The sequence below is a fragment of the Acipenser ruthenus genome, chromosome 18 (assembly GCF_902713425.1).
Source record: "Acipenser ruthenus chromosome 18, fAciRut3.2 maternal haplotype, whole genome shotgun sequence".
Classification (NCBI taxonomy): domain Eukaryota; kingdom Metazoa; phylum Chordata; class Actinopteri; order Acipenseriformes; family Acipenseridae; genus Acipenser; species Acipenser ruthenus.
The window spans coordinates 18,176,463-18,195,998 of NC_081206.1; the positions used below are offsets into that span (position 1 = coordinate 18,176,463).

At 38.3% G+C, this 19,536-nt stretch overlaps 1 protein-coding gene across 2 annotated transcripts in view; it reads left to right on the plus strand.

Annotated features, from left to right (window-relative positions):
- LOC117405651 (formin-like) overlaps positions 1-19,536 on the plus strand; it is a 137,430-nt gene that overhangs the window by 91,252 nt on the left and 26,642 nt on the right. For both annotated transcript variants that reach the window (XM_058991378.1, XM_058991377.1), the window contains one exon: positions 17,190-17,282. In XM_058991378.1, coding sequence (XP_058847361.1) covers positions 17,190-17,282 — 93 coding nt within the window. The remainder of the gene's footprint in view (positions 1-17,189; positions 17,283-19,536) is intronic.

The following is a 19,536-nucleotide window of genomic DNA, read 5'->3' on the forward strand; positions in this document are numbered from 1 at the left end:
GTCACACGGGAGCGCTCCGTCTTTCTCTAGTGGCTTGGCCCCTGTCAGGCTGCTGGCCTGCATGCCCTCTCCACTGGTAGTTTGTGCAGAAACATGATCTGTGTTTGATCTCCTTTCCTGTCGGGGGCTTCCAGCTTTGCTACCGTTCTCTTTTACAAGAGGCCAGACAGAACTGGGCACATCTGTCAGCTAATGTATGCAGGGAAACAATCAGCTTTGTCATATCTTCACATTACGCTATATGTTACAAAAGGCTAGTTTACAGAATACAGCACCTATGCATATCTGGTTTATAAAAAAGAATGACACTTTCCTTTAATATGTTGTCCATGAGTAACTTACACAGTAATTTTGTAGTTTTCCGTGCTTTTCTTACACTCAGTAGAAGTTAATGCACGTCAAACTGTAAATGTTCAGTCAGTTACCACTCACAAGACCAAGACAATATGCTGCACGACCAATCAGAACACAATATGCTAGTGAGAATTTCATTTGTTACAAAAGTCTATTTCCCCACGGCAATGGTTTGTTGGTGGAGTTTGTTGTCTTTAACTGAGAGATGCGTTAGGAAGTTAGCTTTTCACATTCTTATACTTTTTACATAGTTCAGAGGTCACAGTGGAGCCATTTTAAAATGTCATAGAAAAGAAGAGGTATAGGCTCCTCCCATCCTATCTGCTGTGAACCTGGATGAGAAACGTTACCCATCCCTGGAGTACAGTGTTCGTAAACGTCTCCTAACCACAAAGTAATTGACACGGACAGCTCAGAGAGGACACAAACAGATGAAAGAGAATCCACAGACCACATTTGTTATTGAAAGTAGGTTAACATTTTACAGAAGGCGTTTCTGTGATTAATCAGTCAGTGTGCGTGTTTATTTGTAATACTGCCTTTTGTCACAACCATGCAGTTGTATTTGTTTACAATACCGTTTGTATGTATCTTGTTGGTTTTCCAAGAAGACTATTGTTTACAGCTTGAAATTCTAATTAAAATTGTTAAAACATGTTGTTTATTATGTGTAGAAACGAACAACATGCCCCTAAATGTTGTAAAATGTCAGAGATTTATTTTTGCATTGTCCAAAATATTATTCGGTGTCATTCATACTTTCAAATACATTAGCAGCTTTAAAAATCCTTTAAATATAGTTATCAAGAACCATAATCATTGCTAAACCAGGGTTGAAGATTGTATGTATGAAGTTACCAGCTGATGTATACATTTATAAAATGACCAAGGAAATGTTGGTTAATTTATAGAATAGCCCGTTCATTTATGAAATAACTGGTAAATGTATAAACAGCATAAAATGTCAGCTAGGTTAAATTAGATTAAAGGGAATATTTATTGGTCTGATAGTTTAACAAAAATATAAAAAGTTTTTCCTTACTTCAATGTATTGCATTGCTTTGTGGATGCAGTTTGAACATTAAAACGATAATACATTACCCTGCCTGCGCTTGCCAAGTAAACATATGTCCAGCCTCACAACCCTTCCATTGCAATGCTCAAAACCTTGGAGACCTGGGCATGGCTAATACGAATTACCTCTGACGTGTTTCCCCACCATAGAGTTAAAAAAAAATACCTCTGGTAATTGTTGCTGATGGGTTCAAAACAACCAGAAATCAACACAGAAGAAGAAACATGGATTTTATTTTTGTTCAGTCCTGTGATTTAAGAACAAATGCACATAGTTCTATTTGAATGTCATTTTGTTTAAAATAAATACTCTTGGAGTTGGAGGATAAGGCTGCAATTACCATACAGAATTACAAACGTTTTCACAAAGCTTTTTCAGATGCAGCTCCCCAGGGAGAAATACTGGTATCAATAATTTTCTTTGTTACTATTGAACGTATGCTTCTGCAGTAAGTTGTCGTTATGCGATATTAAAGTTTGTATATATTCGTCTATGTTACAGTGAGAACAGTTCTGCCTAAAAAAAAACGTTATTCCCAACAGGAAGGGCAATCTGAACTGCTAGCGGTAACTTTAACATGGCTTATTGACTGAAAGATACCTGAATGCCTTTCTCTTTCCCAGTTTTGATTAATCATGTCTTTCCTTCCATCCGTCTCTGCCTGTCACACTCTACATGGTGAACCTGATAACTGGCTTCATTTTTGCATAAATCTTCATCAAACTTTTATCATACACTCAATCCTACCCTCATATAGATGCTTCAAATTGATTTGGCTATAACCTGAATAAATGTATACAGATATTTTAACCAGTACATGCACTCGTTCACATTTTTCTCACGTTGTTACAAGTAAGCGGCCACCAATAACTTTATTTATTGAAGACAGCAGCTGGACATGTTCAATTACAGGACGGAAAGTCGGACCAAAACAAAACAAAAACAATGCTAAACGTTCTGAAAACTGTATCATGTGATTACTCTGTCGCTATAGTCTCTGTCGCTATACATACCGGTAATAAAAATAATTATCATTATATGAGTTTTTATAGTTTCTAATAAATTCAAATGTTTCTGAACCAAGTTAAAACTGTCCAGACAGGGCACTAGCAAAATGCACTCCATCTACGCAAGTGGCCATTTATTTTAAAAGACAATATTCAGAAAATAAACCACTTGAAGAAACAGGATAAATAAGGGGTAGGATGCATAATATCATAGACTGCAATATAGCTTACAGGATATTACGAGGAAACGTACTGCAATTTTATTTTAATTCAGTTCAATTAACGATGAAGTCTCTCAATCGGGATGGATTTTTTTCTGTTCATAATGTTTTCATTGAAAACAATGGAATCTATTAGGCCCACTAAAGACACTGAGCAAAATAGTTTAATAGAATCCTAATAGAAGGAGATTCTTTCAACACAACTTTCAACACTCGGTCATAGAAACTGAAGTAATGCTGCACTACTTGCCTCCTTCACTGTGGTTTGATTTTTCAGTTTTTTTTTTAAGTCATCACTTACAGGAGTGTTAGGGAAACTCTGATCAGCATGTATACACAGTGTGTCTGCGTGTGTGCTCTCCTGATGCTGTTGGAGTTTGTAGTGCTGTGAACATCCACAAACAGCTCACAGTGCTCCGGAGTGTCGGGAGACGCAAAATAATTGGGGCTACGCTCTTTGACAAGCAGTCCACAACTAACCGACACCAGTAAAGACACAAGGAGTTTGGGAGACACTGGCGCTGGCAAATCTTGTTCTAACAGTCCTCTCACAAACTTAATTAGGCTTTTGGGAAACTCCCCCTGGGCTGTCAAAATCAATTAGAAGAAAAGGATCCAGAATATAGTGCTGGTTTTAATAGTGAGCTGGTCCTATTCTTTAATGTGCCATTCAGAAAAAATAAATAAACAGTAGAGCAAATTCTTTGTAACACTAATTAGCTGCTTAAAAGTAAATGCATAAAACACAAGCAAACAGGCATAGTTGCGCACACGCATGTACACAAACACACGCACACATTCTAAATGCTAAAATGTGAGAGTTTACACTATTAACATATATTGAAATTTTGAATCGCTGGGCTAATTCAGAGGAGGGCTAAATGCAATTTGGTAATAAACCCTAATCGGTGCCCAAATTTCATTTGTTTTAATAGGGCAAGGTACGATTTCACACATCCAGCAGAAGGTTGATGAGTCACTGTAATTTATTGTGGGCCATTAGGAGCTCTGGCTTCTGGCAGAATCCCAGTGAAAGTCTAAAATGAAACCAGATGTGATTAGTGGAGACTGACTCCGAGGAGCGTCAGGGCCAGATACCCAGACAGAGGCGGCCCTTCAGATGTAAATAATTTGAGCAATATTAACCAGGGTCGCCTGTATTACAGGGTACATTAGATTTATTTTATGGCTTGGTGGTAAAGGTGGTTTGCGTGTCAAACCCAAGGAAGACATCCCTCAACTTGTTCTGAGAACAGCAGTAAATAGCGCTGCTAGGGCCTATCTGCTTTCCCTCATTCCAGGAGGGCTTGGGTGATTACATTAGTTTAACCCTTGTACAGTAGACGATAATCAATGAATTCCTGTGAATAACTAAGCATTGAAGGGATTTTGGCCCTATTTGTGACAATGAAGTGTGATCTCAGTGCATTGATCATTTGGAATCTAATTTGTAATGAAACACAAACAGCACCAGAGACAAGTTTTGGTGATTGGAAGGGGGGAGGGTCATTGTGTAAAGGAGACATAGATTGTAATTTTAAATTAATTGTAGCTAACAAAATAATGACATACATTTTAGCCATGTTCCCTTCCACATGTTTTTTCATTTTAAAATTTCTGGTACTCCTTTAGGTTAAAGGAAGCTCTCAATGTATATGCCTTATTCTCTGGTTATTTGTTTGCACTTGCACTTCCTGGGTTATTTCACCTCAGCAGTGTCTTCTGGGTCAAAGCTTGTTACTGGCTGAAAGCATGTCTGTCAATAGGGGAAGCAGCTGATTGGTTATTGACAGGAAAGAAGCCAGTGGCTTGAGAACAGATATTCTATTAACCAATACATGTTTGTTATAACATGTGTTTCTTTCATGTTTTATACAAAGTCTATGTTCAATAATATTATATTACTTTTTCTTTGCATCCACAAGGGTGCATTATTATAAGAGCGGGGTTCGTATTGCCCAGCACAAATCTATGCACATAGCGCGCGGGTGTGAGAAGTTGCAGCAGTTATTACTCAGGAGCCTAATATATTACTTTCAGATGACTGAAGGCGTTTGATATTTCTTCCTCCTAATATACACTGCTATAAAAATGCACAGCTCTGAAACATAACAGGTACTGATACGCACTAAAACAAACCATTTTGCAGTAATGAATGTTTTCACATATTGGACACTTCACACATATATTTCTCCCATGTGTTGTCATTTATGTGGTAGTCTCCACAAGAGTTTACAGAAAAAGCTTAATCATGCCGCACCAAAGTGCCAAACGGGTTGTAAAACAGCATATGCTGGCAAAATAGGTTTGGAATAATAATTTTAATAAAACCGGTATGTCCCTCGTAAAGAAGGTGAGAAGCTAAGTTCATTTTATAACATGTGTTTATGCAGGCTGGCAGTGTATTCCCACTCAGTCTTAGAGAAGCTACTGTATATATATGAACACAACCATTTGCCCATGTTTGTATTTGAGGTGCAAAACATGTTAACAAATTGCCTGTAACAAAATGTTAACAGTCTATTGACTGTTTACATAGCACGGGACTTTCCCTGTTTCTAATACATTTGTAATCACCTAAGGAAAGAAATGTTTGATCATGCATATAATAAATACATTGAAATACAGTAAGTCTGTAATATCATAATTTTTTCCAGTACCATCAATTTGTGCTGTAAACCATCTATTTTTCAGTTTGCCTGACCCAGACACTATTAATACCTTAAGTAAGTTTAACATAAATAATAATATAACTGGAAGTCATTCTTAGATTGTAATCGTACATTTTAGAAGGTGCTGGTTGGTGTACACATGCCATTTGTTTATGTAGTTTGTGCATTCCTCAGTCTGATTGATTGTGTTTTTTAGATAACTGTGAATACAGTCTGTCATGGTAGGAACAGCAGAATAAGCATGTACAGCATATACAGTATGGAGCGGTATGCAGTAACTGACAGCACTGCAAGAGGTTGAGAAGGCGTTGTGATTTCGTCTGTTCTGCTACATCACCAGTGTGCATTGTATATAGTATAGTAAAGAGTCAAAATTAATGAGCCATGAACACAAACAGGTAAATCTGTCTGCAGCACGTGTCGCATTGCCTTTCTGTGTTTCCATGTATGCTGGAACAGATTGTTGGGCTACTTGACACAGGGTTGCATGATACATATACATATGTATTTGTGTAGGGTCATATGATACATGATATTTGTATGATATGTATTGCATTGAAATCGTTTCTCCAATTGAATATATTTAGGTGCATAATATCTCAAAATAGAGTGGCTGACATAAGGGTGACAGAAATGGTAGGTAATTGAATTGATTAACTCAAACCTTAAAAGCTGATTGGTCAATTTAGAATTTTACAAGCCTCTGCTTTCAATGTATTTTAAATGTGTGCACTCTATTTATATCAATCTTTAACACCCTATGAAATTGATAGGCAAGTAAAATAATTTGGCAGGCAATATGCAATAGATTACATATACAGACGTGCTCAAATTTGTTGGTACCCTTACAGCTCATTGAAATAATGCTTCATTCCTCCTGAAAAGTGATGAAATTAAAAGCTATTTTATCATGTATACTTGCATGCCTTTGGTATGTCATAGAATAAAGCAAAGAAGCTGTGAAAAGAGATGAATTATTGCTTATTCTACAAAGATATTCTAAAATGGCCTGGACACATTTGTTGGTACCCCTTAGAAAAGATAATAAGTAATTGGATTATAGTGATATTTCAAACTAATTCGTTTCTTTAATTAGTATCACACATGTCTCCAATCTTGTAATCAGTCATTCAGCCTATTTAAATGGAGAAAAGTAGTCACTGTGCTGTTTGGTATCATTGTGTGCACCACACTGAACATGGACCAGAGAAAGCAAAGGAGAGAGTTGTCTGAGGAGATCAGAAAGAAAATAATAGACAAGCATGGTAAAGGTAAAGGCTACAAGACCATCTCCAAGCAGCTTGATGTTCCTGTGACAACAGTTGCAAATATTATTAAGAAGTTTAAGGTCCATGGAACTGTAGCCAACCTCCCTGGGCGCGGCCGCAAGAGGAAAATCGACCCCAGATTGAAAAGAAGGATAGTGCGAATGGTAGAAAAAGAACCAAGGATAACTGCCAAAGAGATACAAGCTGAACTCCAAGGTGAAGGTACGTCAGTTTCTGATTGCACCATCCGTCGCTGTTTGAGCGAAAGTGGGCTCCATGGAAGAAGACCCAGGAGGACTCCACTTTTGAAAGAAAAACATAAAAAAGCCATACTGGAATTTGCTAAAATGCATATTGACAAGCCACAATCCTTCTGGGAGAATGTCCTTTGGACAGATGAGTCAAAACTGGAGCTTTTTGGCAAGTCACATCAGCTCTATGTTCACAGACGAAAAAATGAAGCTTTCAAAGAAAAGAACACCATACCTACAGTGAAACATGGAGGAGGCTCGGTTATGTTTTGGGGCTGCTTTGCTGCGCCTGGCACAGGGTGCCTTGAATCTGTGCAGGGCACAATGACATCTCAAGACTATCAAGGCATTCTGGAGCGAAACGTACTGCCCAGTGTCAGAAAGCTCTGTCTCAGTCGCAGGTCATGGGTCCTCCAACAGGATAATGACCCAAAACACACAGCTAAAAGCACCCAAGAATGGATAAGAACAAAACATTGGACTATTCTGAAGTGGCCTTCTATGAGTCCTGATCTGAATCCTATCGAACATCTATGGAAAGAGCTGAAACTTGCAGTCTGGAGAAGGCACCCATCAAACCTGAGACAGCTGGAGCAGTTTGCTCAGGAAGAGTGGGCCAAACTACCTGTTAACAGGTGCAGAAGTCTCATTGAGAGCTACAGAAAATGTTTGATTGCAGTGATTGCCTCTAAAGGTTGTGCAACAAAATATTAGGTTAGCGGTCCCATCATTTTTGTCCATGCCATTTTCATTTGTTTTATTATTTACAATATTATGTTGAATAAAAAATCAAAAGCAAAGTCTGATTTCTATTAAATATGGAATAAACAATGGTGGATGCCAATTACTTTTGTCAGTTTCAAGTTATTTCAGAGAAAATTGTGCATTCTTTGTTTTTTGTGGAGGGGTACCAACAAATTTGAGCACGTCTGTATAAATAATATGAAAACACCACCATAAAGTAATTTATTTTTTAATTGATCAATTTATTCACGTGTTTTCAAACTCTAAAAACTAAGTGAATCTCAGTTTAAATAGCTGTATCATCTGTTCAGACACACAGGTGTATTGGGCCTGTCATATACTGAAATAAAGAGAAAACCAGGGGGATCTACTATAAAACAGTGGGAAACAACAGGCACTGTGATATCCAAGTAAAGTAGTGGAAGACCAAGCAATTAATGAGAGAATGAAAAGAACAGCATTGGAACAGGGGGGGTGAAGCAGAGCTTGGGAGTACAAATATATATTAATGTAAGCGTTAATATTTGTTTAACTTTAAATAGTATTGGTGTATGATGCAACACACCTGCATGAACCCTTCTCTGTGTGATGAATGTAAGAGTACACCTTGTGTGTTTTTAATGCCTCTCGTATTGAGACTTACTGGAGTCTTTAAAAGGTTGCCCTGGCGCCTGTTTGATATGATTAGAAACATGGGAATCAGATTCTTTCATCCTGTTAAAGATCTTGCAGGCAAGTCTCCTGGAGATGGCAACGACCCTGTGCTCTTTCCCTGGCTAAGGGAAATGGGGAATCGTGCCTTGCGGAAGAGTGTTATCTGGGTCTGCCTCATGACGATTTTCAAGAATTTATAAAATGTATCAATAGCCTTCATAGTGGTCTCAGGCAGGTAGATAAGCTATAGACAATAACATTTTATTTCTTTACATAAACATCCTTATCACAAGCGTACTGACATAAACATCTAGTACTGATCTAGACATTGTTCATTTAAAGCATCCATTCAAAAGCTTGTTGAGTAAACATTCTGTTTGTTTATGCTGCATGTTAACGTGATCCCCTTTGCTGTGCAGTGTTACGTGCTAGAGCAGGTGGAGACGAGGTTTCTAGCTGACTGAGCAACTGGATTTTTCATTATCTTTATATTTAACATTTAAAGTAATTGTTTTAGGTTAAAGGAAGTTTCATTTTCTCTGCCTTTTTCACATGAAGTATGTTATACTTGCGCTTCCTGAATCATTTCAGGAAGTGTGGAGTAGTGGTTAGGGCTCTGGACTCTTGACCTGACGGTCGAGGGTCGTGGGTTCAATCCCAGGTAGGGGACAATGCTGCTGTACCCTTGAGCAAGGTACTTTACCTAGATTGCTCCAGTAAAAACCCAACTGTATAAATAGGTAATTGTATGTAAACATAATGTGATATCTTGTAACAATTGTAAGTCGCCCTGGATAGGGGCATCTGCTAAGAAATAAATAATAATAAAATAATAATAATTTCGCCTGTCTTTTCGCCTAACTTCTGCGTCATAGCATGTTACTGGTTGAATGCATGTCAGTCAATACGGGAAGCAGCTGATTGTTTTTTTTACAGGTAAGAAGCCATTGAAGGGTGTCTTTGACCAAGTGCAGTACCAGATTTTAAATACAAATACATGTTTACAGTAACATGTGTTGAAATCTAATGAATGGACGTTTACAACAGGTAAGATGTACGGAATTCGTTTGTTAGCTGTGATCACTTTAATGGCAGTGGTCAGGAGAGGACATACTTGGGCAAGAAGCTGGGTTACAAAACTGCAGACCAGGCCTGGCCTAAAACTTTCTTATATCTCAGTGTTGTTTATTTGACTTAAATTCATATATACGCTTTACCTGGTAACAAGGACCGGTTTCGTGTGGTTTATCAGCCGGTAAGAAAATACCTCTGAGAACAAGTCAGGGGTCTAAGTGTGGGACCCCAGGCACGCACAGGTGAGTGTGTCATACCAGGTCATGAAAAAATGCCTGTACAAACCTGTACAACTTTCCCTTTGTACCAGCTTTGTATAACAAGTCGATGAAGATGATGAAAATACGAGACTCACCCGTAAATGGCAGTTGTGTTTAGAAGATGGTGCATTGGTACTGTACCTAAAAATGCTGTAATTATCTAAGCGATGATGTGGGTGGGGTTATCCTCCTTTGACACAGTGATACATACATTTCTGCTCACCTTCCAAAGCAATTTCAGTATTTCCCTTCTGCTAAGAAATAAATAATAATAATAATAATAATAATAATAATAATAATAATAATAATAATAATAATAATAATAATAAATATGGAACGTCTGTTATAATAATTGAATGCATATATGTATATACAGTGACTACGAAAATAGAAACTTATCCAAGTGTGATGTAGTCTTTCATGGCACCTGAACTGGTGGAAGAGTGATGCTGATTAATATAGTAAGTTACAACAAACACTACCACAGATACAGATCTATGCAAAGTGCAGACAGCCAATCAGGCTTTGTTTATATAGTCCAGTAAAAATGTGAAGCTGCTGGAGAACTAAATGGAAAACAGCAGCACCCCCCCCTCGTATAAAAGTTGACCATGATAAATTTGCAAAGTCATTTTGCAGTGTTCCCATGGTTATACTATGCATTTACCATGGTTTGCCACATTTTTTTGCTTTATCAAAAAACTCTTTACAATGTTTGAAATAGTTTTTCTATGCTTTCACTAATGTATGCTTTATCACACTTTGCTATGAAAATCTTTGTAAGGGACCCATTACAATGCACCATTCTGCCACAGTGGGTGTTTTTTCAAGAGTTATGATGACATCATGATGGTGGGTTTGACAGTTCGTGACCATTCCAATGATGTCTGGAAAGCAGTTCTGTGAAATTTAGAAAATGGGGAAAACATTTGGAAAGCAACCCCAGAAACCACTCTGAATAATTATAACCATTACAAATATGTAAGAGTTGGTCTGGTAGAAATTCTGGTGTAATGATTCTATGGTGCCTGACACTGTTGTGTTTATTAGAGTTAGGAGACAAATAAAATATCTAAAGTGTTGAATAAGCGTTCATCTTAATCAATGCCATTTCTTATTTCTGTTTGTTTTATATAATCAAAGAAACCCTTTGAAATAGACTGAGCACAATGAAATGTTTGGTATTTCACAGAGATCTACATCCACAGTTTACACAAAACTCAAATGGAAACAGTATTTGTTGTAATCTTATCTGTGGCTATGTTGATAGGCAGTGCTTGCTGAACTGAACTTCAGAACCGGGACTATTATGACTGCCACTGCAGACAGATCCCTCCTGATCTTCAGATTGTACAGGAAACTTAAAGAACAAACAGCAAAGACAAAGGCAGAGATGTGTGTGTGTATTATACAGTTATCACTGTACCACATCCAAACAGATGCTATCTGGGGAAACACAGAGATAACTTCTGACTGAATTGCAGGTGGAGGGCAGTCTGTAAGTCGTGTTGGCAGTAAACAAAAAACCTGGAGTAAGCTGGACGAACGACAAAGTTTATCACTCAGCCAAAAATATCAAAATCCCTTTACCCTTGTGATATCAAAAGCTAAATTAAAATAGGCTGCAGTGATGGGGTACAGGAACCCGAATGCTGCCGTTTTCAGCTAGCTTCGATTAAGAGCATCACAGTATTTTATTTAAGGAATTTCGTGATATCCAAGGCTTTCATTCACTTTACCGCCTGTTAGCATTAGAAGCATCCTCACTGGTCCCCCGCTGAAGATCTTTTATGTGTTTTTCACTTTAAGTGAGGATATGCTTGGGTAATATAACAGTGGTAATGATTAATTATCACGGTCTTGTCAGAGAGCCTCCTTCAAGAAAAAAAAACAACAAGCAAAGAACAAACCTATGTTCTTCGCAAATATTAAGGGGGCAGGGGTAATGTTGGGCCAATAAGAGGCAAGGAAAAATGATTTACAGCCTTGATACTCATGCTTTCAAACAATCAGTAAACAATTAAAAAGGTAACTTGATCCACAGGAGGTGTTCACTAGATGGCGCTTACTAACATAAAGACACTGTAGCTAGTTTAGCCTGTGTTGTATATATATATATATATATATCTATGGCTGGTAACTAGAACTAAAAAGCAGATTCAGAACTCAGGCCAAATTACCTTAGACCATATCATATCAAATAATAATAATAATAATAATAATAATAATAATAATAATAATAATAATATATTGCAAAGCCTTTTTCTTCTTTTTATCTGTATCTGTTAATCTTGTCATGCTTGTACTTGTTATTTTACCATGGGCTGTTGGCATTTGAAGTGAACAATTCCAATAAGTAGATATTAGATAGAGGGGTAGTTGGGAGTTCGCACTTCACAAACAGGAAGTATTCGATAAACCTGATGTAAACCCCTGAGTAAATTCAGGCAGATTAGCTGTGGTTGCCCAATTAAATGAACAGCATGTATTTGTTTGCAGGGATGGGGTTGTGCCAGCTATGAGTATCTGGGCAAAACCATAATAACCCTGTAAACACAGAGTACTGCAACTGGATATTCTGCGGTGTTGGGAGTGAAAGATTCACCCCAATTTCTGTCATTTTTATGTGACTGGTGTTGTTTTTTTTATTTCCTTTTTGTGGCCTTTTCTGTCTAGACCATGTTTCCAACACAAAGCCGCCACAAAATAATAGCCTTGCTGTTCTGGGTCCTCTTTTTAATATAAAGCTAGAAAATAGATCGCTTTCCTCAAGAAAGGGTTTCCAATCTCCCATTGTTTACTGTGTTTTGCACAATGCTGTGTATCGCTGTCTAGACCACAGATGAAATACTCACAGATCCCTCAACAATTAGACGGAGCCTTTACAGTACATACCTTAATGGCTTTATCTCACTTTTTTGATCTGCCTTTAGCTTTCATTGATGAAGCATTTCTCCCCAGATTAATAACAAAGTTGTTTGTTATGTTTTCACGCAGTGAGAATAAACAATTAACTAGTTAAACTGTTTTCTGTCAATGTTGTGTTTCTAGTGTACATTATAACAGGTCACCCAGCTAGTGTAAGTAAAAGTCTGAAAAGCAAAAGAAGCAGTGGGATCTTTTTTTCTTTTGTAGGAAAGGCTGCTGCTTGGCAACATTACACTGGGTGTGTATTGTGGTATTATAAAGAATCTTGCTCTATCTAGTTCTTTTTAACGCTTTAATAAATAAACCATTTTTTTAATTCTGTATGGAGTTCAGTGTTCAATAAATATGTCTTGGGCTAAAATACGGGCACTTTGTCACTTTTTGTGTCATATTATGCTGCAAAAACAACATTTCTTCATGTAGCAGTAGAAGTGCACAGTAACACTGAGCTCCAATCGCTACCAACATCCCATGCCTATGTTTATTAAGGTTTTTTGTAAGATGTGGCTTGTTGAAAATCAGTGGTAAGTTACAACAGAACCACTATGTACACTACAGAGGCCCTCATCCTCTATTCTAGTGCTTTGATGAGTTTATTAGTAAAAGCTTTTTTTATTTGATATTGCCATTTACAGTACATTTACATTGCTCTGTCCAGTATAACACTGAAGCTGGATGCTTCTTATTGCACGCTGACTGCATTGTTGGCTCAGAAACTGATACTAATGGATGACAAACACGCACAAACGCAAAGTTTGTTGTGCCAATGTTTTGCCCACTGGCTGATCAAGGCAACATTTTGTTTTGATGAAATCTCTTGGCAAACTGTTGGTGGAAAATGTGTTATTTTTTCCTTTAACCCCTTTATAGCATACAAATCAAATGGGTCCAGTTTTATTTATAAGACCAAATGAGCTGAAACTTGACAGCACTAATGACTTGCATGTGTATGAAGCGGTTGAGCCAACTCAGAGTGGTCATGTTTGAGGGAGTCTGATTTATACAGTATGTCAAAGTGATATTTAAATAGGGATGAGCAAACGGTTCTAATTTTCTACTCTCCTTTAATAATAATAATAATAATGATTCAAAACTGCTTTTCTCAGACCCATATACGCAACACAAAAAAATGCAAATAAGGCCCTGTCCACACTGCATAACCGATCTCGAGAACCGTACTCAAAAACATTTTAATTAATCCAGCTCAAAGCATCCACACTGAACTACCGTTTCATGTTTAATCAGGCTTAATGCATACACACACTATTAAAATAGTTCAGTTACAGTTCCTAGCAGCGCAATGGATTTCCATTACATGTGAGTAGGTGTAAAACTTCATGCTGATATTGGACTCAGCTCTCGCCAAGATAAGCACCAACTAAGACATAGCTTATTTTACTGTAAACTAATGTGATCCATCTGCATTTCCTTCCATCTGATGATGTAGATATCCTTCTGCATGGTGTTAATGACTGAAGTGTAATGCTGGCTCCAGGGATCAGCCTATTTTGCTTCCCTGGCGCATCAGCACACACAACGGCTGCAGTGCAGCCTCCCTAGCGCATCAGCATGACAACCATCTGGACTGTGAATAGGTTACTTCTCTGGGGTCTTCAAATGGGCACCTTCCATCCTTGGTGTTTCGTCGACTAGCCCACAACACCTTAAGAGGGCTCGACAGTGATTCTGGCATCCCAGCATCACCCCCCTCCGTCCCCCACTCAGCTAAGCCCAGCTTACTTACCTTCCTTTCCATCGACATTGCTTTCTTTCTACTGTGCTTGAGATTCCCAACCAGAATATTTTCGTCTCAACCAGAGCCAGTTGCTGCTCCTTTCTGCTGCTTCAGATAAGTTCTTCAATATGCGTCGCAACTCTTGACCACTAAATCCGATGTCTCTGGGAAACCGGGTTGTGGAGTGTGCCACAAGTCCTCGACAACCCACCTCCACTGGATAAATCTGGACTCTTCATCCTCCCTGTTCTGCTTCAGCAGCTAGTTGAGCGTACTGAAGTTTCTTCCTTTCATACGCCTCATCCACAGCACTGTTAACTCTACCAGGTGACCAAGGCGTGCTGATCCAGACCAAAAGACAATATCAGGTCAAAGGTTAGTGGTGGCAATCTTAGGTGGGAAAATAAGCCGTTGTTCAACTCTGCCAGCATTTTCCAGTCTCTAGCAGCTTCCAGTTGTCTTAGATGAGTTTTGGTTTTAATACCTTTACTTGGAGGTTGCTCCCCTGGATGGAGGAACGTTGTTCTTTGTGTGTCATATGTTGCTGGTATTGGTGGCAACCTGTTGGTCATGCTGCAGTTGTCTTCCAGTGCTAAGGCTAAACATCGCATCACCTGGTCATGACACCGTTTATCATGAAGACCTTTATTTATTTATTTATTTATTATTCATTTATGTATTTGTTTATTTATTTATTTTTTATTTTGGCATAGCAGCTACATTATCCCTTTCATCCTCCTAAAATCGCAGCAATCTCTAGCAGCACATTGTGCTCCATCGCAAAAGTAGTCAGAGTCACGGCACCCACAACAGAGCCTTTTTAGACAGAGCCTGTTTGAAATAGGTTTCCATCTTCTTTAGGACTTTAGATGGAAAATACTCAATCCAACCAAATCAACCCTTTTGATTTTTGCACAGGGAGGTATGTTAATTAGGTACCAATTTCATTTGCATAACATTCCTCATACTGTCGGAATTGGGGGTTTGCGACTGTTCTCATCTTTCCTGGCAATTTATTTTTGCTCAGAACACGAAAAATAGTTGGAAACTTAAAATCCTGCCAGAAAAGCCCACCCCGACGGTCGGTAAATTGGATTTTTTTAATGGCATTTATTTGAAGTTTTTGGAGAAGAATATTTATCGAACACTCCTTGCAGATTCTTCAGTGCTGTACCTCCGGTCAACTTTCAGTTTGGGTTTTAGTTTCGTTAAAAATGTGCTCAGGAAGAGCCATTGTCTAAAAAACACAATGTTCAGAATTGTTTTTCCTACAAGAACTCACAGAAGTGACTCGCGTGTGTCAGATGCGTTTCTTCAATGGGAAGAACGGTATGGAAAAGAGTACAAGATACATTCACCAGTTTTATTGTTTCAAATGCTATGAAAAAAAAAGAATACCACTAAAAATTAAATACACGTTTAACAAAATGTGTGCCTCTTTCATATAGGAGGTCCCTGGTTCAAATCCCACCTCAGCCACTGACTCATTCTGTGACCCTGAGCAAGTCACTTAACCTCCTTGTGCTCCGTCTTTCGGGTGAGACGTAGTTGTAAGTGACTCTGCAGCTGATGCATAGTTCACACACCCTAATCTCTGTAAGTTGCCTTGGATAAAGGCGTCTGCTAAATAAACAAATAATAATAATAAGATTTACTAGAATTATTTAAAATCAGACTTCACTATGTAGCTTCTGATTGGTTTAGTCTCTCAAACAGACCAGCTGTCTCTGAGCTGTGTTGAAGACCCTAGCACTGCTTCCAGAGGATATCTCCAGTAAATCTGCTATCTATGAGCCTGGGGATTACCTCACTGCTTGGTAGCAGCCACATTAGGATTTGCGAACTACCCAACCTGATTATTGAACCCTAAAGATTCCAGATTGCTGCCGAATTTGATGGGTTGGTTTTATTGCCTGTGTTGGATATCCCTGTATATTAGGTACTAAACAGTAGGGAGAGGTGAAGAGAGGTTGAGTTGTAAAATGCTGTCTGTGTCTGACCTTCGTTCATCAATGCGCTCCAGACCTCATTAAATACAACCTTCCATACAACCTCTCGAGAGATACACAGCAGAGGGAGACTGCTAGACTAGGACACTGTGTATAATGTAACTTAAATGTGCAGAGCCATGCTTTCCTCATGCTTATACGTTTGTTCACCATCCTGTTCTTTACTCGTGATATGAGGTACACTTTGCTGATGAGGCTGGGTTTGGGTACATCTGAAAGAAAAACATCCACTGTGCCCCATCGCCTTTTAGGAAGTCTAACTGCCCAGCCCAATGCTGCTGACTTCTAGCTCAGTTCAATGTCCAAAAGCCTCAAGCAGTACTTTTGCACTTCAGTGATTCACAGTGTTACACATTTCTTGCATAATTGGTACCAAATGGTCTGCAGTATCAGCAAAATGAAGTTTTGTTAGTCATCTATGTGTACAATGGACCGCAAATATGAGGCACCATGGGAATAGAAATATAGAACCAGTTTGTTTTCTTAAACACATGAAAGAAGCAATGTGTTGGAAGTTATTTCAATATTCATCGTGCCATCCTTTTATGCCTCCTACAGCCTTGAGTCTGTCTCCCCCTGTCTGACCTTCATTCAACTTCAAACACAATCATGAAGTTATTAGAAAAGTAGACAATGGTTTTGGCTAGTGTCTTCATCGATGTGTTCGTCTTGTGGCATTCCTTATTCAGTATCAAAGCTGGCACTGTGGAAAGGATTAACCTAGAGGATTCAGTCTTATGAATTCAGAGCCATATTTGTCCTGTGAATTTAAGACACAGGACCAAGGCAAATGTTTGGTTATGTGTTCTGTGATTTGATCCAGGGCCCAGATTCAATCCCTTAAGGGAGAGTGCAGCCACTGACCCACAGGAGAGCAATTCGAACAGGGTGTTCATTGCCAAACAAATACATTTTATTTATTTATTTTTTTCTACAGCTTGTGAAAAGGAGATTGCAGTGGTGTGCAAAAACTCATCAGAGGAGCATCTCCAGCCTTTTAAGGAGAAAATGGAAACCTTTGTTCAAAATGGTGAGTAAAATCAACTTGAAAAGGAAAGATACCCATTTCTTTGTAACACATCACCTCTTATAGTAAAATGTAATATTGGAAGCCCCTTCTAGTCTTTGTAGGCCCAGTGTTGTGCTATGTGCCACAGTCAGCAATTTAAAGCTAGGTTGATTGTGTGTGTAGATGTGTTTAGATTTTCTGTGGCCTTCCCAGAGCCATTTAAACTGATTGTAACTATTGTACAAGAAATTAGCATTCCCAAATGTGTAATATTACTCAAATAGTTACTGACTTGATTCATGAGACAATCCTAAAAGTATTTTAGTTAACTAAGCTGACTTAATAACTCGCCCCCATTCGTTTAGGAGAAGTTCCCTGTAATTCCAAAGTGAAAGGCTGATGTCTTCATTTCTTTCATTTGTCTGTTTTCCTCTTGAGTTTGTGTATTGTTGTCACCGAGTCAGAAGTTAAAACAATTCAGTGAATGCATTCAGTAAGTGGTGGGATCAAAGAATCAAACACACTATTACTGACAAGATTAGATTGCCATAAACCTGATGCATGTATTATAGTCTCCTGTAAACTTAGCAGGGAATCTCCAGCAGAATGCTTGTAAATAAAATATGTTCACAGTTTGACTGTGTAGACCACCAAGCTTGATCTATTGACATTGCTCTGTAATGCTGCTCCAATGCACTTCATTTTTATTGTGCTTGTCACAGTTATTTTATTGTCTTCCTCAAGATAACGCAACTCGTGTCCTGTTGCTATGGAATACACCTTTGTTTAGTTCCTTTAGACGTGATAATGGTCTCTTACCTTTGTTATTGAGTTTGAAAGAAGGTTGCCCAAACGCAAAGATTCCAAAGGAGTTTAGATTCCAATCTTATTGTTTAAGACTTGGCAATAACCTGGACTACCACATAGTGTAGCTCACTGGGATTCACGTCAACTTTTCAATATGAATCATTCGTTAAATGGTTCATATGTGGGCTGTTGAGTGGAGGAAAAATGTTCTGCATTTTTATGTGATGAAAATCTATTTACTAAGGAGGATGTTTACGCAAAAAAAAAATTGTCAGGCGTTTAGTTGTTATCCTCCTCCTCAGAAATGTGTCTTGAAATGTGCAGAACCTTTAATGCAGTACAAAGTATGTATGCAATACCAAGCACTACAGTTATTTAAAGATTAAGTGGATTTAAAAAAAAATGTTTATCAGACTATGTTGAAATAAATCGGAATAACAAACACTAATCCCTGATTTTTTCATGTTTTGCTGGATCATTTTTAACCCCTTACTGTTATATGTAGTAGCCCGTGCTTGCCTGTTGGACACATTGGAAATAATCTCCATCAGCTTTTTTTGGAAATATTTTTGGTTATATCACCAGGAGCCAGCTCAAACCCTCACCCAAAAAGGTGTCAGTATTCTACCAGTGCTCCTGACTCCAAAGAGATCTCTCTCCCTGCAGTTCTGTTGAATTGAGAGCTGTGACTTGGACTTTGGCTAGTGTTGTTCAAGGTTCAGACCAGCCATCTCCCTTTCAATCCATTATAACTGAGCCAGATTGAAATGCAGAACTCCAGAAGTGAAAGGCTGCTGTATCTATCAAACATAAGACAGCTTGAAGGAACAGAATGCATTTCAGAACAAAAAAATAGAGGGTACTTGATTGAAGTCTTTTAAAATCTAAAAGGAGTTGTCAAAGTTAACCCAAACCAAGCAGCACAGAAAGCAGAATCAGTGGAGCTGGATATTAAGTGGAGATAGAATTAGGGCAAAGGGTTCTTTACACAGAGAGTGGTGAGGGTATGGAATGGGTTACCTAGCCATGTGGTTGAATCATTGGGATCCTTTACCCGACCCGACAAAGTTTTGAGATCAGTCAGCTACTAGGAAGCGGACAAGCACTTATGTGTCGAACTGCATTCTCTCGTTTGTAAATTTTCTTGAAAAGTTAAGTCAAGCCCCCACACCCCCCAGAAAATAGGTGTACATTGACTCCCATTATTCTGGGAATGTGTATGTGCCTGATTGGGGGTCACATACACCAAGGTGTTAAATAGCTGCATGCTTCAGATGTTACCAATAAGACGATAAAATGACTTCTGTTATATTAAACACGTTTAATTTGGTACGATCATAACACACCATGGATACACCAGCAGTCCTTTCTAATAAATGTTTTTAGTACAACGTGTTTTTGTGTGAAAGAAACATTATTTATTTAAGTGTGACAAATCATTTTGGTAAGCAAACGTGTATTTTAAATT